Below are 19,198 nucleotides of genomic sequence, written 5' to 3' on the forward strand. Positions count from 1 at the left end.
CTTGTGGTAGTTTATTGACAGGTATGGAGGAGGAGATACCTTATTGACAGGTATCCCTCCCTCCATAGGTCAGGGAACCAATATGGGAATTCTGCCAACTGCCAAGTGTATCCATTCCAATTATGCATTACAGAATTGGAGAAATAACCAGAGGATGGGTTTGGGGTTTGGGACCCATTGGGCCCACTGTGAAACATATCTGTGCTAAAATTCTATTGTTAACTTGACTTCCATAAGCACCTACTCTGGTGGACCTCAGTGATATTTTGGGTCTCCTAGAATTAGTGTCATTTCAAAGCCATTGTCTAGAAGTTTGAAAAGGTCTGGTTATTTCCTTTCCCCCAGTATGCAGTTAACCGTGGTAAAAGACCATAGGTCAAGACTGAAATAAGTTTCAGTCTTGGCACAGATGAAAACATTGGGGGGAATTATCAACTTTACTGTGTCTAGGTTTGTGGGTGCATGTTAGAGAAATGAGTTCTGAGGGTTTTACTATAGGTGTTGATTATTGTCTGGGTATAAACATCAGACTATAAGCTGTATGTGACTAGGAAGTTATTAGCAAGGTAGTTAACATCTAGCTGATATAATCTGAATTCGTGTATTCAATCCACTTAGATGGAATATTTTGTAGAATTAAAAAACCTCTCCCAGACTTTGCTTCCTGGTACATTGTTTTTTCCTCATGGCAGAGACTCCCTACCTTGCTATATTTTCCAACCTCTTGATCTCATTTGAAGGCCATTTGTTTCCTCACTCTTAACCTACTCATTCCTGTACCTCTCTGGTGTCCACCGTATTTTATATCAGATCCTTGTGGTAATTCCCAGTTTCATTATACTTTTCTAACTGATTTGCATTGCCAAAGAAACTCCCATAGCTTTTCATAGATGATTTACATTATATATGTGTAATATATTATTATATTACGGTTATATTATGATTTTTCATTCATGTTAGAACAACTATTATCTGATCCTTTTGGAAAGCTTGTTAATGGTGGTAATAATAGCTAACATTTACTCACCATTTATTATGGGCCATTTATTCTTCACAACTATATGAAATGGATACTATTAGTCCCCTTAATTTTATAGTCCTCTTAAATATATCTCATACCTATCAATGTCTCTTATATTCATGGCTAGTGTCCTCGTCTAGTCCATTATCTTCTTTCATCTGGATGTCTTCATTAACTTCTTAAATTGTGCCTTTTGTTTCCATTGTTGCATACACATCCCCTGTTCTGCACAGCAGATAAAGTGACCTTTTTAAAATGTAGATATATTATGTCATTTCCATTTTTAAAATCCCTGAAGTAATATTCATTGAATGTAGAATAAAATCCAATTTTTTAAAACCATCTAATTGGCTTTATTAATTGATTCATGAATTGGGCAGTGTCCTGTCTAGCTAATCTAGTAGAGGGGACTTTGAGTTGTAAAATAGAAGGATTTTATATTATTTATTTATTTTTTAAAGATTTTTAAAATTTATTTAACAGAGAGAGACACAGCGAGATAGGGAACACAAGTAGGGGGAGTGGGAGAGGGAGAAGCAGGCTTCCTGCGGAGCAGGGAGCCCGATGCGGGGCTTGATCCCAGGACCCTGGGACCATGACCCGAGCCGAAGGCAGACGCTTAATGACTGAGCCACTCAGGCGCCCCAAATAGAAGGATTTTATAGGCAGAAATGGGGTGGGGCAATTAGCAAAAGAAAAATGATTGTTTTAGAACAGTTACCTTCCCTTAGGGGGAGGGGCAGAAGGTCTTATTAGGTGGATTTCCTCATTTCCCTTTGGGGGTTGAGAGGGCCCCTGTGACAGATTACCTTATTGGTACTGACCAGAAAATTCCTGACTGACTGTTAAGACTACACTTCTGGGTGGGCAGGGGTGGCACCTGGGTGGCTCAGTCACTTAAGCATCCGACTCATGATCTCAGGGTCATGAGTTCAAGCCCCGCGTTGGGCTCTGAGCTCAGTGTGGAGGCTGCTTAGGATTCTCTTTCTCCCTCTGCCTCTGCTCCTCTTCCCACTTGTGCTCAGTCTCTCTCTCAAAATAAACAAATAAAATCTTAAAAAAAAAAAAAAAAAGAAAAGGGGGCATCTGGATGGCACAGTCAGTTTTTTGGCTCAGGTCATGGTCTCAGGGTTGTGAGATTGAGCCCTGATTAGGGCTCTGCCCTTAGCATAGAGTCTGCTTGAGTTTCTGTCTCCCTCTCCCTCTTCCCCCCCTGCTTGCTCTCTCTCAAATAAATAAATAAATCTAAAAGCGGGGGCGGGGGTAGGAGGGGAAGGTTGAAGTTGCAGTTAGGTTAGGTATTAAGCCTCAGTTTGGTGACTTGACATAGCATTTGGGGCCTGTCATTTTCTTTTAACATTTCCCTTTTGATCAGGCTCTCAGCTTAATGGAGAGATGTGATCAAAATTTAAGGCATTTGTGTCACTATCAGATACTGTTTTGAAGTTCTCAAAGGTTTTGTTGTTCCTTTTCTGTCGTACCCATTATCCATAGGTCAGGATGTTTTTGCTTAATCCCTGTGGTATTCATAGGTTATGGAAGTCAGTCATTCTCTTTGTTCTTTTTTTGACATTCCAGTCCTAAGGAGTTCATTTACTTGATGGTTAGTGGCTTAACATTTAAAACTTGTGAGACAATACAATGTACCCCAGAGAAATTATTATCATAACTATAAGCAGGATAATTCCCGTTGTTTGGAGTACATTTTGGAGCCATGGTCCCCAAGACCCAAACCAGTCAAAGAAAGGCCCTGTTGAAGGAGTCACCTTTTAAGCCAAGTAGCTTGCTCAGTGATCTTTTGTAACTGAGTTTCAGCTTCCTGAGAAATGTTAGTCCAGATAGAGCAGCTAGTGTTGGCCACAGCAGAGATCCTCCTTGTTCAGCTAAAAGATAATCAAGAGCTGTCCTACTATCAAGAACAGCTTTGGCTAAAGAATCTAAGGATGGGGGTGCCTGGGTGGCTCAGTTGGTTAAGCGTCTGCCTTCGGCTCAGGTCATGATCCCAGCGTCCTGGGATCGAGCCCCGCATCGGGCTCCCTGCTCAGCAGGAAACCTGCTTCTCCCTCTGCCACTCCCCCTGCTTGTGTTCCCTCTCTCCCTGTGTCTCTCTCTATCAAATAAATAAATAAAATCTTAAAAAAAAAAAAAAGAATCTAAGGATGGTTGTTGGGCTTCTGTTGCTTTAGCAGCAGATGCTGCAATAATTTTAAGAATTGAGGAGAATTTCCTGATTATAGGCTCATTTACATTTATCCCTAACCAGGGAAGTAGGGACCTGGCAAGGGGAGTGAATTCCTGAATCATGAAAGCCTCCTGGCAGGTCCTTTCTAACTCAACAATGTAACTTCAGGGGAGTTGCCCATTGAGATATCTTATTTTGCTTGTCAAAAGTTAGGGGCTCAGTTAGATTTTCTCCCACCCTGAATTAAAAGGTTGTTTTAAAATCCAGAGGTTACCTCCCTTAAGCAGTGGCCTGGGGAGAAAGAGGTGAGGGCGTTATCTTTCCAGGCTAATGCCAGAGTAAAAGAAAGGAGAAGGAGAAAGGGTTTCATGTTTAGTTAAGGTTTAAAGTCTTGATCCAGGGGTGCCTGGGTGGCTCAGTCATCAAGCGTCTGCCTTCGGCTCAGGTCATGATCCCAGCGTCCTGGGATCGAGTCCCACATCGGGCTCCCTGTTCGGCGGGAAGCCTGCTTCTCCCTCTCCCACTCCCCCTGCTTGTGTTCCCTCTCTTGTGTGTCTCTGTCAAATAAATAAATAAAATCTTTAAAAAAATAAAGTCTTGATCCATTGCCTTGGGCAGAAGCAGTCTGCCTTGAGGTCAGCTATATCTCTTCCTCCTCAATTTGAGTTAGAGGTCGCCAAGCATCTGTACAGGACCAGGTTGGAGGTGGAACCTTCATTAGCTGTGAGATGTATACCCAAGGCTTAATACCTTTTAGTTTTTCCGCAGTGTAGTGGTCAAGAGCACTTGGTAAGGTCCCTTCCAATGGGGCTCAACAGCTGTTTTCCTCTGATGACATTTCCAGAACAACCAGTCACCAAGCTCTAGACTGTGACCAAAAGGAACCTTTGAATTGGGATCCAAGAAGGCTTCTTTAACCTGTTGATGATAGGCTTGAGCATAAGATATTAGAGATTTACAGTAGCTGGTCTTAAAAGCATGAGACAACAAGGGACCAGCATAAGGCTGTATACTAATAGACATTGGTCTGCTGGTGACTGTCACATGTGGAGTAAGTTTGTTTCCTAAAGGGGTAACTACTAATAGCAAGACCAAAGATAATACCTTAGGCCAGCAAAGTCCAGGAGTTTAGGCAAGTTTAGAAATTTTAAGTTTGAGAATCCCATTAGTTCTCTCAGCCTTGCCTGATGATTGAAGGTGATAGGGACAGTGTTAATTCTAAGAAGTTTACGAGGTTTTCATTAAGCCTCATGTGATTTGTCCAGTGAAGTGGGGGCCTCCATCACTGGAGATTGTGGAAGGTATACCAGAAGTGGGAAATACACTTTCCGACAGTTTCTTTGCCACTGTGAGGGCATCAGCCTTGGAGCTTGGGAATGCTTCAACCCATCTGGAAAACACACATAAAATAACAACATATTGGTAATCCATACTAAGTGGCAATTGAATGAAGTCATCTGCAGATATTCCAAACATCCAGAAGGAGGAGGTCTGAGATCTCTTGGGACAAAAACAGTTATTCTCAGATTATGGACCTGACAGGTCAGACATTGCTGGTAGACTGTGTTTGCAATTTAATAAAAGTCTTCTTACCAATCTCTATTCATAATTTATGTCATCTTAACTGCATTTTGGTGGGTAAAGGAATGCAAACACTAAAAAACTGGAGTTTGCCAGGGAGTTGGCAAGAACCAAGCGGCCATCTTGGGTTTCTCATAGCCTCAAACTGTTTGTTTAACTTACACAGCTATTGCTTACCCATGTTAATTTCTCTACTTCAGGAGCAAATCCATCGGGATGGCAAAAGTCTGGCAGTGAGGGGCAGGTTTTGCAGAAGCAGAATGGATTTCTTCCACATGTGCCACAATCTTTATAGATTATGTTACTGTTGCCTTAGCATGAAAGTCAGCTGGGGCATTTTTCTGATACTCAGGTTTAATCCTTTTAGTGTGAGCCTCAGTTTTAATGACAGCAATTTCAGAAGGGAAGTCAGTAACAGTAAGAAGATGGTTTACTTTTGCCAGTTTTGATTGGGGTCCCAGAGGATGTCATAAACCTTTTAAGATAATCAGAATTACAAGTGATTAATAAATATTACATGAGGACTTACCAGATTTCTAGGAATTTCATAAAATTTTTAGAACACACTTTGTAAAGGCGACTTACTATTACTTCTTGTTTGACAATATTTTCTATGTAATTTAACATACCAAATAAACCTAATTAGTTTAACAGATCCCTTAAATGTTCCAGGAGGTCCTTTGGAAAAATCCCAAAGTTTCTTCCAGGTCAAAAAGAACATTTATAATTTGATTTTGAGAAGTTTGGGGGGAGGGGTAAAGTCTTAAAGCCCTTGAGGAAATAGGATCACAGATCATTATGAAACTTAATACTTAATTATCTATTAGCAAAACTAGTAAAACTTAGCTTTTTTAATGTTGAGAAGACTCAATTTTCTTAAGTAATCAATGACCTGATAAAGACAGCAACCACAGGAAATTATTTTGATAAAACACAGTGTCTTTGTTTTGTAGGCAGATCACTTAAAGAAACTGCCACATTCTGTTACCAAAGTAGACTAAAAGTTAAAAAAAAAAAAACAAAACGAAATTCTAATTTTACACCAGCTTACTTTTGATATTAAAACTTAATTATTCCAGTCTTAGTCCTGACCACATACAAAATTCCTTTCCAAAGATTTCTTTTTCACAAACTTTCTACAACTTTTTTCCCCTCAAAAATATATCTTCGTTTATCATACCTTCTTTTACCAAAAACACACATTTGCTTTCTTTGCATATGGAGATGTTTCCCTTATTTCTGCTGGCTTTAATTGCATATATTAATTAGAATTCTTAATGTTTAGAAACCTTAGTTCCTGGTAAAAACCTGGAAGGAATTATGAACTGTTAACACCAGCATTCTTTAGATTTGCAAGTTTATGAATACATTTCATAATTTCTAGAAGCATATGCCTTTTTTCAATTTTCCAGTGCACTAACACATCCAAATATCTTTTAGTTTCTCTGGAATAAGCCAAAAGTAGATAAACCTATGCTCAGTAATTAATATTTCAGTATTTTCTTATTTGGAAATGATGTAAATACTCAGCAGATCTCTATTACTTATTTTAACTTAGCAAAACTCTAAAGTTTCAAGTTACCAGAGATTTGGGAAGCTATTTTTAAGTGCATACACAATAAAATATAATTGTTGCTAAAAACTTTATTAACTCTTATTCCACTTAATCTGTTTAAATCATTTGTTCTCAACAGTTGTTTATTTTACCCATGAAAGCTTCATGAGACATTAGACAAAATCAGCCATCATTGTAAGTTATTTTTCTGCTGACAAATTAGGACAGAAATACATGAATTTACTTAGTAAATTCAGGTAGAATAAAAGTTGTTTACCATATAGTCAATGTTGATAACTCTAAAGACATGCCTGTTTCCACTCAACCAATGAACTTAAACTTGCTTTAATTTACCAAAAATTATTCCAGAATATGTGAACTTGAAAAACTTTTGGGATAGTTTCTGTTACATTTCTGAGAATTTTGTGAAGTCTAAATTTATATAAGTGCTTGTGTTTTGTTTTTTTTTTTGTTTTTTTAAGGCATATAAACAGAGCTCTTCTACAAATTAATTTTGGCAGTCCCATCTGGAGATAGAAAATACCACACATTTAAAACAAATGTATGAACACATATACCAACACCAATGGAAGCAAACAGAGACCTTGTATCTTAGAGCTTTAAATTACTACCATGGGGGCGCCTGGGTGGCTCAATTGTTAAGCATCTGCATTTGGCTCAGGTCGTGATCCCAGGGTCTTGGGATCGAGCCCCGCATCGGGCTCTCTGTTCCACGGGAAGCCTCTTCTCCCTCTCCCACTCCCCCTGCTTGTGTTCCCTCTCTCGCTGTGTCTCTCTCTCTCTCTCTGTCAAAAAAATAAATAAAAAATATCTTTAAAAAAATAAATTACTACCATGAATTAGGTATAATACAACAAAACTCACTGCTTATGAAAAATAGTTGGCTCCAAATTGTTTTTCTGATAGATGGAATAAGTTCAGATTATCTGCTTAGGGGCCTAAACCTTTTTCTAATACTTGTAGAGAAGAGTCTTAAGAATTGTATTTGTTCTTAACAAGTCAAGTTCCAAATGACCTTTTTTCCCCTTTGGTAAGAATTACCTCCCTGAAGTTTATTTGTCAAAGAGATGGCTTAGATAAGAATTATGGAGAGGACTGTGGTACGACATGTATTATCTCAAAGGCACAGGGAAAAAAATGCGAGCTCTTCCTATAACTTTTGTTCTCTTAAAGCCAGAATTAATAATACTTATAAGCCTATTGAGATAAATAGGGGAGATTTTGGATTTGGTAAAAAGTATTGATGGATTTTGAGTTGTTTCTCAGCCACATCTCTGGTCCTGTAAAGACTAGATTTGTAAAACAAGGACAACTATTTTTCAATTCCTCAAAGACTTGGGTTGCTGCCTAAATGATATCAATGGGCTAACACCTATGCACCTCTGTTAGAGTGTTTTTCTTTCCTGCTGGGTAAGCATAAGGGAGAAGGCCTAAAAAAGTTCCTATCGGGCTCTGAATAATAGCTTCCAATTTGGCCAAATTTCTCATCATGAAGTTAATTAAGTCCTTTCAAATATCTTGTCAGATTTCAACCTTGACAAAGTCAGCTGTTTCTGGCAGTATTAAACAATCCCATGGACCTAAGAGGCATCTTCTACAAGTATATGCAAAAGATGTTATCCTCACAAGATCTAGAGTTACTCCTAAACATAACCAAAAGAAAGAACAACTTGAATATCTCAGGTGAGCAGATAGCCAAGCCTTAGGATATAAAACAAGACCAGCAAGAAAGAAAGACTTTTCTCTGGGAGAGAAAGGATCAATAACCAGTTGGTCAGGAGCTGGAAAGAAAGGGACAATGTGAAATTTTATTTCCCTCTCTCGACTGGGTTCCAGAGGTAATCTCCTTATAGAAATTTTCAGAATCCTCTCCCTGGGCTTAAGAAATTCCATGACTGGCCCTTAGTTTTGCCTTTGAGCAAGATGTGAAAGTTAGGGGAAGAGAATGGCCCATAGCCTCAGGTGGTCTTATTTTACAAGCTAACTGTTTAATAGTCTCTTTAGAGTAGAAAGGCAATTGAGACAGAGGGTTATTAGAATGGATACTCAAAGGAGAGAGGGGAGCAGTAGAAATTATGTCAGTCTTATGCCTCAGTCTGTTACAGTCTTTTGTTTTAAATACCCTTTCTCTTTAGTTTTTCTTTTTTTTTAAAGATTTTATTTATTTATATTTTGTTTTGACAGAGAGAGAGCGAGAGAGGGAACACAAGCAGGGGAAGTGGGAGAGGGAGAAGCAGGCTTCCCACTGAGCAGGGAGCCCGATGCGGGGCTTGATCCCAGGACCCTGGGATCCTGACCTGAGCCAAAGGCAGATACCTAACAACTGAGCGACCCAGGCGCCCCTCTCTTTAATTTTTCATTAGCCTTTTGCAGTGAATCTTCAGTGAACGTTGGAATTTTGGAATTTTGAAACCTTTTAGAGGCTGCTTCATACTAATAAGTGCATATCCCATTCTGTTTATTTCATTTGGGAACACTTGCTTTCAAGTGCATTTTTTAAATGTTTTATCTAATTGGAAATTTTCATGTAATGGCCATTATATTTCTAGGTTTTCTTCAGTAAGATTTTGCCATTTTACTAGCTATCTGAAATTTCTAGGACTGTAGTGTGTTGTTTCTCTCATTTGAATGGGGGCCCCCAAACGTGGGGCTATGGTAGCGTAGAAGCTGGTGGCACTGGCAGTGAAAGGATTCACCCAAGGCAGAACAAAGGAGATAGAAGTTTATTGAATACACTGCAAGGGAGCGGTGGACAGGACAGCAAAGGAGAGACTATCTGCAATGAGGCAGTGGGTGGGGGCTGTTTTTAAAGGGGGAGGGTGAGGAGGTATGGGGATCTATGGAGTTACCCCTTTTTTGGTAACTGTGCCTGGTTGTAAATAGTCCATTGGTCAGTTAGGGCTTATGGATATTTTGAAGTTGGTCACCTGGTGGGCCTGTCTGTATTCAGCCTGGTGCCCACTGTGGGCCCTTTTGCCTTGTTTTACATTTCATTGCTCAAGCCTGTTGTCTAAAAGTGGCCTCTACATGTAATTCTTAGACATAAAATAAGCAGTTGTGTTGGAAGCTGGTATGCTCACCTCTTTAAATTTAAAGGATCCTATTTGTTTTAGCTAGACCTTTGGGTTTCTTGGAGCCAAACTAATACCTAAGAGGGACGTGTGGTGAGGTTGGGAATTGTGGGGTGTTTTACAGTGTACCTTGTTGCACAGAAATTTTCTTGCTGTTGGTGGGTAACCTAGTGTCAGCCTAACCCATTCCATGACCAACTTACCCTATTACAGGAGTCTTCTTGAAGTGGCAGATGCTCTAAGAGCCTTAGACTGCTTGCCCCATTTTTTGACTCTGAGATCCCTCTTAGCAGTAGCCTTTATCTTTAAAAAACAAGACAGAAAAACATATGCACCTTACTAGATCATCAGTGACCAAGAAATGTTACTGTGTCCTTGCCAAGAGAAAGCCCTGGATGTACCACTAGTTTCCGTGGAACCTTGGACTGGGGTAGGGATAAACCAGCAAATCCCAAGGAATATGGAGTATGGACTAATTCCAAATAAAATGGAGAACCACAGCTGCCTCCAGCAGTTCCCAACATGGAATCTGGGGAAGGATCCAAACAAATAGAGAATTGCAGACTAAACTGTCAGCAGTTTCCAGTATGGAATCCAGGGACAGAACTAAGATTGGGGTTTTCCACCTGGGAAATTGTATTCTGAAAGGCTAGGGGCTTTAGCTCTGGGCAGACCCGTCTGCCAGCTCAGTTGGGCTTCAGGGTGAACTGCCAGCTAAGCGAGCTCTGGGCAGAGCTATCTGCCAACTCGATCTGACCTGCCCTGTAAAGGAAAGTCAGATCAGGAGCTTGATACAAAGAGAGCAGAGCTCAGGGCTGAGAGGAAAATGGCGAGAAAGGTAATAAATTAAAAACAGTTCACGGTATCACACCTATGTTTCTCATCCCTGAATGCCACAGGAAGTTTGCTTCAGATCCTGAAGCTACCACAAAAAATTAACTGAGTGAATTTTAGTTGGCTTTATTAATTGATCATGAACACAGCAGTATCTCACCTAGAATGTAAGGGGATCTTCCTCAAACTTTTTACCAAAGCCTATAAGGCCCCACTTGATGAGGTCCTACTTCATTGACCTCACTCATGATCATACCACACCATACATTTCCTTGGTTCTCTGGGAACCTCAGCTTGACTTTTATAACATATGACATATGTATGATCACATTATTTTTACTCTTAATTGATGAGTAGCAAGGGGAAGACTCTATGCTTTACATGGCAGTTCTTGTTATCACTGTAAACCTATGGAGTGACAGGGTGTTGAATCACTTAAAGTATTTGACTTACAGCCATGTGGGTATTTAGGACACTCTTCCAGGAAATGGATATCAACACGATTAGTGATGGGGCCTGAAAATTCCCAACTGTACAAACATAGAAGAAATTCAAATTTGAAATACTTCAAAAAGTTCCTGTTTGCACAGTCTGTTTTTCAACTGGTTCCCTTTTCACCAGTGTTTGTACAGCTCCTGAAACTGTTGAGAAATGGAGTGTCTGTGGCTAACTTGGCAAGCTTCAGCCATCTCGATTTTCATCAAGCTACATAGAACCTTCCAGTTTCCTGTGAGCAAGCCCTCAGCCTGTCTAAAAAAACTGCATGACTGAATTCATCTCCCTACAGAGTCTTAGTGGTTTCTTTTCATAGAAGCAAAGTTCGAAAATGAAAACGTTGTGTAAAATAAATCTCCTGTTAATGGAAATTCAAGCCAAGGTGTTCATAATGTTTGTTGTGTACATGTTTTATATGCTTGTTATAGTCGATTTACATGTTAATATAAATGTGTTTATCTTAACAAGCTGTTTCAGCTTTAATAACATAATAAAATAAAATACTCTTTTTTATGGCTTATGGTTGGCCAAGGCTATTTCTAATGGATTTTTGCATAACATGACATGGAAAGACCTCAGTTATTAAACAATGAAGTTGGCTTTTTAAACACAATGGTTTTGATTCAGTTGGCCGCTGTTGATTGACCTTGTACTAACTGCATAAGTTTTTTTTAATTTGCATAAGTTTTGATAGCCAGAATTACTTCATAAAAACAAATAATGTAGACTTGGACAACAAATACTGTTCTCTATATTCATATTTATTTTATTACATGATAATTCATTTAACTGTACTACTCATGGAAAGAGAATATAAGAGTATATTGAAAAGATGTCACACCAGAGTGATGACAAGAACTAGATGTTAAGGTTGAATGGCAGGAACCCCAGGATTACTCGTACACAGATTTTCCTCTTATACTATGAAGCTGGCCAAATGGAGTGGTTCAGATTGTGTTTCAAATTCTACTACTCATTGAGCTGCAGAGTTCTGAGTACTTTGTCATACTTATCTTCTTAACCACAATCTATGTCCCTTTATTTTCTCTGATTTTTAAGATTTCATTTAAGAAAAGGATTAAAGAACATTTGAAAAATGGTGCTTTAAGTAACAAGTGATAAAAATGAGTTTTTTACTCTGTTGTATCTAGTATGCTTGTCATAAATCAAGCACTGATTTTACTTTGGCTGGTTGTCAAGTGTTTGTGTTGGGGAGAGGAAGGGAGTGGTTATTAATATCACATGATACTATAGTACTTTATATTATTTTTAACCATAAATAAATTTTGTTGGTGGGGAAACTTATTTTTCAGGTTGAAGCACTCAATAAGTTAAAAACTTTAAATAGTTTAATCAAACTGAATGCAATGAAGCTAAACAGAGCCAAAGGGAAGGAGGCCATGCATACTTGTTTAAAACAGAATGCTTACCGGGAAGCCCTCTCTGACCTGCAGTCGCCTCTGAATCCATGTGTTATCCTCTCAGAACTCTAGTAAGTGACCATCTTTGCTCTGCCCAGTGAATTTTCCATGAAAATAGCAATGCAGAAAGGGCTAGCTGTTAGCCTCCATAAGTACAATATATTTACAGAAGGAAAATCTTAAATTTCTCCAAGGTTAATGTGTGCATTAGGATGTATGCCTATTAGCTAAATTTACCTGTGGGGTTCATGAAAGTTATTACAAGTTATTTTCCTTTCAATTGTATGTGACTAAATTTGTTTTCTATATTACTGGGTTCTAAGAGTTAAAAATCCTATGTGTGCAAAATGTTGGCAACCATCAGAGATTATTTACTAATTTATTTTCCTATTTCAAAATGAAATCTTAAATTAATTTGGAAGATTATTTCTCACTTTTTTATTCCCTTCAAAAGTACTAATGGAAAAGTAATGATATGTATTCCCATATGTCAGTATTCAAAATTGATCCCTCTTTTAAGAAATCAAGAATGAACTCATAATATTCCTGATTTTAATCCAGTGATATGATCTGGTTACGTATAATAACGTAAGGAAGAATAAAGAAAGAAAAGGAGGAATTTTAAATGTAGGTAACGAGAAGGATGAATCTGGGTTTTCAATCTAGCCCATCTGGCATCACTACATGCCAGCCAAAGCTGTTGCCCTAGTTACTTTTTTACCAAGAGGATATGTTCTAGTTCTCACTTCTACAGACCTGAATGAAACAGGTGGGGGTTTTCCCCAGATCTAATATATCATGGCAAAATTATAGTCTTGCCATTTCTTTAAGTTGAAGTGGGCTAATTTTCCCCTTGCTTGATTTCAGTGTTGAAAAGTGTAAATACATGGATTCCAAAATGAAGCCTTTGTGGCTTGTGTACAACAACAAAGTGTTTGGTGAGGATTCAGTTGGAGTGATTTTTAAAAATGGTGATGGTATGTACTGAGGTTTTTTTTTTTTTTTGTCTTCCTGCTTTTTCTTTAATACAGTTGCCATCTTACACAGTACCAAATTCCTTAGTATTTTTCATTTGTTGTGTTTGCTTTATCTGAAAGGTGATGTGTAAATGTGTAACAGATCCTAGCCAAGAGGTAGCTATCAATGGTCATAAGGTTGAATTTGGCATGTCCTAAATCCCTTTTTTTTTCCTTTTAGAAAATAATGTTTACAGCTTACTTACATACATTGTTCTAATAAATCTTTCTCTTCTTTCCCTACAAAATACGAAGTCTAATTCTTTGGTAAAAAGCTTGTGAAGTACAAGAGAATATTTTCAATAGTATATTCATATATTCTGTTTCAGGGATAACAATTTTGATATTGCTGTCATAGTTTTGTATTTTAATTAAAATATCTTACTGACTCATATTTTCGAAAGGAAATGCGTCTGAGGTGATTACACCAACCAGAAGGCAGTTACGACAACCACCACTTGTTAGTTGTATGATTATAGACAAGTCACGTAAAATTCACTGAGCTTCAGGTTCTTTGTGTCCATAAGGATTATAGTATTTGTATGTTGAGTTTATTAAAAGGCATTAAAGGAACATAAGTAAATGTGCTTTTATCTATTTTAAAATGAACTTGTAGTGTTTTGCTAGACATCTAACTGCACTTGACCATATGAATGTCATTATGTGGAACTCAGTACTTTTACAGCTCTCTGTTAGCTGAAAATTATCCTTAGCTGTGATAATAAATAAAATCAACTATTATAGTTCTGTAACCCATCATATAATTACTTAAATAATTTTTAAGTAATTATTTTTTTAAGAACTTCTGTGCATTGTTAAACACAACCAGGAAAGAAAAAAATTAGCAGAGTGAATTGTATGGATTCTGTGTTACATAGTGTGTGTGTGTGTGTGTGTGTGTGTGTGTATAGCATTACTGTGTTATATAGTATTACAGCATCCATACAATTAGTATAGTAGCATACATTTGGTAAACAATGAAAAATACTGGGTTTTTTTCTTAAGTAATCTCTACATCCAACATGGGGCTTGAACTCATGACCCTAAGATTAAGAGTCACATGTTCTACCGACAGAGCCAGCCAGGTGCCCCAATTAAAAATACTGTTTAACTTAATTTAGTTAATAGTGTTATGGACACATGCTAACCAATAAACCTAATATTTTTTTTAAGATTTTATTTATTAGAGAGAGAGAGCATGAGAGCAGGGTGAGGGGCAGAGGGAGAAGCAGACTCCCCACTGAGCAGGGATCCCGATGCAGGACTCGATCCCAGGACCTTGGGATCATGACCTGACCCGAAGGCAGCCACTTAACCCACTGAGCCACCCAGGCGCCCCTAAACCTAATATTTAACAAAATAAATATGGTCAACATTAAAATTTTGGGAAAATATTGGCACAGTATTTGTCAGTGGTTTTAGTTAATTCTGGCTGAATTAGCTAATCTTGAATTAATGTTATGAGACAAAAATGGAAAGCATTTATAATAAAGCAGGATTTTTCCCCCTGTAGATTTACGACAAGATATGTTGACACTCCAAATGCTGCGCTTGATGGATTTACTTTGGAAAGAAGCTGGTCTGGATCTTCGGTGAGATTTCTAGTGAATTTATTTTTGTCTCATGTTGTATTCCTTCCACAGCAAAATTTTTAAAACTTCTTTTTTATTCCTTCCCTCCTATTATTATTAATTGTTGTTCGTGGTTATATTTACATAGCATTTTACACTTTATGGTGTACTGTCAATATTTGTCTTATTGAAGCATCATCAGATGTAAGACTGTATATGTACAGAGATTCTAGAAAGAAAGAAGAGGCTTGAACTTCCAGTAAAGCCTAGACAGACAGCAAGAGTCACACTCTATCTAACCTAAGGTTTTGAAGGTGCTCTCATGGAGGATGCACTGGTTGGTGGTCATGGGAATGACAAAGCCAGAGGAGGGCCTGCCCATCTTCTTAGCCTGGTAACATTGATTCCTCTACCTCAGCGGTGCTTTTAGGGTTTTCAGCTTGTCACCATTATTAGCGGTAGACAGCAGAACAGCAGGTGTATGGCAGCAGAAAAAAAGAAAACATAATGGATTTTAAAAGTTTAATCATTATCAAATCTTCTAAGGTGAGGAGTAAATGAAGATAATTACAAACAAAATATTGGTTATATTTATATAACAATATAAGATTTGAATCTTATAAACCTAAAAAATTAAAAATCAAGCTTTAGACTGGGTACAATATTCATAATGAACAGGACAGAAGTCTATAATCCTAAATATTTAAAAAGCTTATAGAAAGAAATATGGAGAAAAGATGTGAAAAAGCTATTCATATAAGATACAAAATAAATACACTAATAATTACATGAACACAGTCAATTCCAGTATAGAAGTACAAATTATAAGAATAGTTGGATACCACTGATTTCCTAGCAAAGATTTTGTTAAATGATAAACTAGTCTAAGATACGGTTGAAGCAACAAAAACACAAATATTTTCATATACCTTTGTAAATTAATATAAACCTCCCTGTATCAAGTTCTTTTTATATCCTCTATCCAATATTTCCAGAATTTACTTTAAAATTAGAAATGTGGAGGGGCGCCTGGGTGGTTCAGTTGGTTAAGTGTTTGAGTCTTGATTTCAGCTCAGGTCTTGATCTCAGGGTGGTGAGTTCAAGCCCTGCATTGGGCTCCATGCTGGGCTTGGAGCCTATTAAAAAAAATTTAAAAAGGGGACAAATTTATGCACAAAGATGGTCATCTTTGCTTTAAAAAAAAATTAGATCACTCTGGTTAAGTGTCTGACTCTTGATTTCGGCTCAGGTCATGATCTCGGACCTGGGATCGAGCCCTGCGTCAGGCTCCCCACTCTGCAGGGAGTCTGCTTGTCTCCTTCTCCCTCTGCCCCTCCCCATGCCCTTCCCCCACCTCTCTCTCTCTCTCAAATAAATCTTTAAAAAAATAATTAACGTACCCATATGACCAAGTATTTCAGGTATTTTAAATTACTGTTTATAGAGAATTGTTTAACAATTTGGAGAAAGTGCTTATCTTCAAATGTCAAAAAAAGTGAGGTGCAAAAGTGTTTTCATAGAATTATTTCAACTGTATTAAGAACTCACTGAAAAGTGACACACTAAAATGTTGACAGAAACTAAAATGGTAATAGACTTTATTTCTGAGTGATGTAATTAAAGGCAATTTCACCCTCTACTTCATGTACCCATTTCTTTTCTTTCTTTCTTTTTTTTTTTTTAACATTTTATTTTTAAGTAATTTCTACACCCAGTGTGGGGCTTGAACTCACAACCCTGAGATCAGTAGTGGCATGCTCTACTGACTGAGCTAGCCAGGCGCACCTCGTGTACCTGTTCTGTAGTTTTCTTCAGTAGGCTTATATTCTTTTTTTAATCAAGGATTAAAAAACAGTAAGCATGTTTCATGATAGTAATATAGGTCCGTACAGTTTTAAACTTTTTTTCTATGCTAGTTGATGGTTTTACCTTTTCAACTCTTTTACCTAATTCTTTATATTTTATTTTTCTAAATTGTGGACTATTTCATACATGAAAGTACAGAAAATAACTTAGAATTCTTATGTTTTTACATTGGGACTTAATAAATATATATTTAGCAATTTAATAACTATCACTTAATTGCTAAATATATATTTCTTATTAGCATGTTTCCAGCTTATTCTTAAAAAAGGAATTAAACATGCAGATAAAGTTAATGCATTCTCATCCTACTCTGCCGTCTCACATTTCAGAATTAACCACTATTTTAAAGCTGTAATATGTATATTTTTGTGCTTTAACTATACATTTGGTATCTGTTATGTGTTTTGAACTTTAAATAAAATGCTTTTATATCACATGCAACTTCTACTTTTTTTCCTCACAACCTTTTTTGGGATTTATTAAGATTAAAATATGAAGTTCTAATTTGTTATTTTCACTTCCATTAATGCTTTGAATAAATATAAAAATTTATCCATTCTTCTGTTACTAGCTTTATTACATTCGTTGTTTTTTCCAACAATAACAAAAACTTGAGTTTGAACACTTCTGAACAGCTCACTATTCACAATTGGAAGAGGTGTTTAGTTTATATAGCTGGAAATGAAATTGCTCCATCATAAGGCTTGTGTATTTTCAACTTGACTACCATTGTCCAAATGGTTGTACCAGTGTTATGTTATCACCCAGAAATATCTCCTTGCCAATCAGACTTGTTGATTTTTTGCAAATCTAATGGATATAACATGGTATCTCATAGAACTTTAATTCGCATTTCTTTTATAAATAGCTTGGTTCTTTGTGTTTTCAGTGTTGAAAAGTACTGTGTTTTTCTCTCTGCTATAAATTACCTAGTTTCCTTTAAGGTTTATATTTTTTGTTATGTTATTTTTAAAAAAGTTTTTTCTCTGTGCAAATATCTTTAAAGATATTCTTCTAGGGGCACCTGGGTGGCTCAGTCAGATAAGCATCTGCCTTTGGCTCAGGTTATGATCGTGGAGTGCCAGTATCGACCCCTGCATCGGGCTCCCTGCTCAGCGGAGAGCCGGCTTCTCCCCCTGCCCCTCACCCTGGTCGTGCTCTCTCTCAAATAAATAAATAAAATCTTTAAAAAAAAAAAAAAAAGATACTCTTCTATATTTTATTTTGCAAATTATTTATTTGCAAACTTAGTGTGTTTTTCCCTCTCCTCTCTCTGCAAAGGTTTGGTTCTGGTGTTGGTTTTTTTGGAGTCCAAGTCTTTTTTGACTACTGAAATCTTTTTCTTTTTCTTTCTTTTTTTTTTTTTTTTTTTTAAGATTTTATCTGACAGAGACATAGCGAGAGCAGGAACCACAAGCAGGGGAGTGGGAGAGGGAGAAGCAGGCTTCCCGCTGAGCAGGGAGCTCAATGCGGGGCTCGATTCCAGGACCCTGGGATCATGACCTGAGCCGAAGGCAGACGCTTAATGACTGAGCCACCCAGGCGCCCCGACTACGGATTTTTCTTAATGGTTATTGGACTCAAGAGAATTTTTTTCCTTCTTGAGTCAGTCTAGAGGCTAAAAATTGCCCAGTTCATCAATGTTTTCAAGTTTATTATCATACATCTTTTACAACATCCTCTTATAATTTTAAAACCTCTTCTGTGTTTAATTTTTCTCCTTTTTTGCATGTATAAAATTATTTTATGTGCACTGTTTTTCTTTATTGGTCTAGAGGTTTGCTTCTTAGTATTTTAAAAGAAGGAGCTTCTAATTTTGTTGATCTTTTTTCTATTTTATCATTGATTACCTCTTTATGATTTCCTTTTAGTTGTGTTTATTCTGTAATGACTTTTTTTTTGACAAGCAAGTTGAATCAAGCATTTGACTCTTGATTTTGGCTCAGGTCATGATCTCAGGTTGTGAGATTGAGTCCTGTGTCCGGCTCCACGCTGGGCATGGAGCCTGCTTAAGATTCTCTCTGTCCCTCTCACTGTTCCCTGCCCGCCCCCACTCATGCTCTCTCTCTCAAAATTAAAAAAAAAAAAAAAATCCCCTGATAGCCTTTATGGGGTTTCTGTTATATGTAACTGTCTTCTTTTGTCTCGCTGCCTTTAAATTTTTTTTTTATTTAAATTCAATTAGCCAGCATGTAGTACATCATTAGTTTCAGATGTAGTGTTTAATAATTTATCAGTTAGGTATTGTTTTGCTGCTTTTAAAATTTTTTCTTTATCACTATATTTTGCCATTTTAACTATAATATGTCGTGGTGTGGGTCTGGTTTTGTTGATTTTGTTGGGGGTTCTCTGTGACATCTGGATATGTTTCCTTCCCCAAATTAGGGAAGTTTTCAGCTATAACCTCTTCAAATAAATACTCTGCCCCCTTTTCTGTCTTCTTCTGGGAATCCTATAATGTGAATGTTACTACATTTGATGGAGTCACTGAGTTCCCTAAGTCTGTTCTCATTTTACATAATCTTTTTTCTCTCTTTTATTCATCTTGATTACTTTCCATTATT

The 19,198-nt window shown here is 37.3% G+C and overlaps 1 protein-coding gene across 4 annotated transcripts in view; it reads left to right on the forward strand.

Moving 5' to 3' along the window:
- PIK3CB (phosphatidylinositol-4,5-bisphosphate 3-kinase catalytic subunit beta) overlaps positions 1-19,198 on the forward strand; it is a 195,992-nt gene that overhangs the window by 157,963 nt on the left and 18,831 nt on the right. For all 4 annotated transcript variants that reach the window (XM_078071249.1, XM_036092139.2, XM_036092140.2 and 1 more), the window contains 3 exons: positions 12,074-12,252; positions 13,049-13,158; positions 14,711-14,789. In XM_078071249.1, the coding sequence (XP_077927375.1) occupies positions 12,074-12,252; positions 13,049-13,158; positions 14,711-14,789 (368 nt within the window). The remainder of the gene's footprint in view (positions 1-12,073; positions 12,253-13,048; positions 13,159-14,710; positions 14,790-19,198) is intronic.

This window comes from Halichoerus grypus, chromosome 1 (genome assembly GCF_964656455.1).
Source record: "Halichoerus grypus chromosome 1, mHalGry1.hap1.1, whole genome shotgun sequence".
Taxonomy (NCBI): Eukaryota; Metazoa; Chordata; class Mammalia; order Carnivora; family Phocidae; genus Halichoerus; species Halichoerus grypus.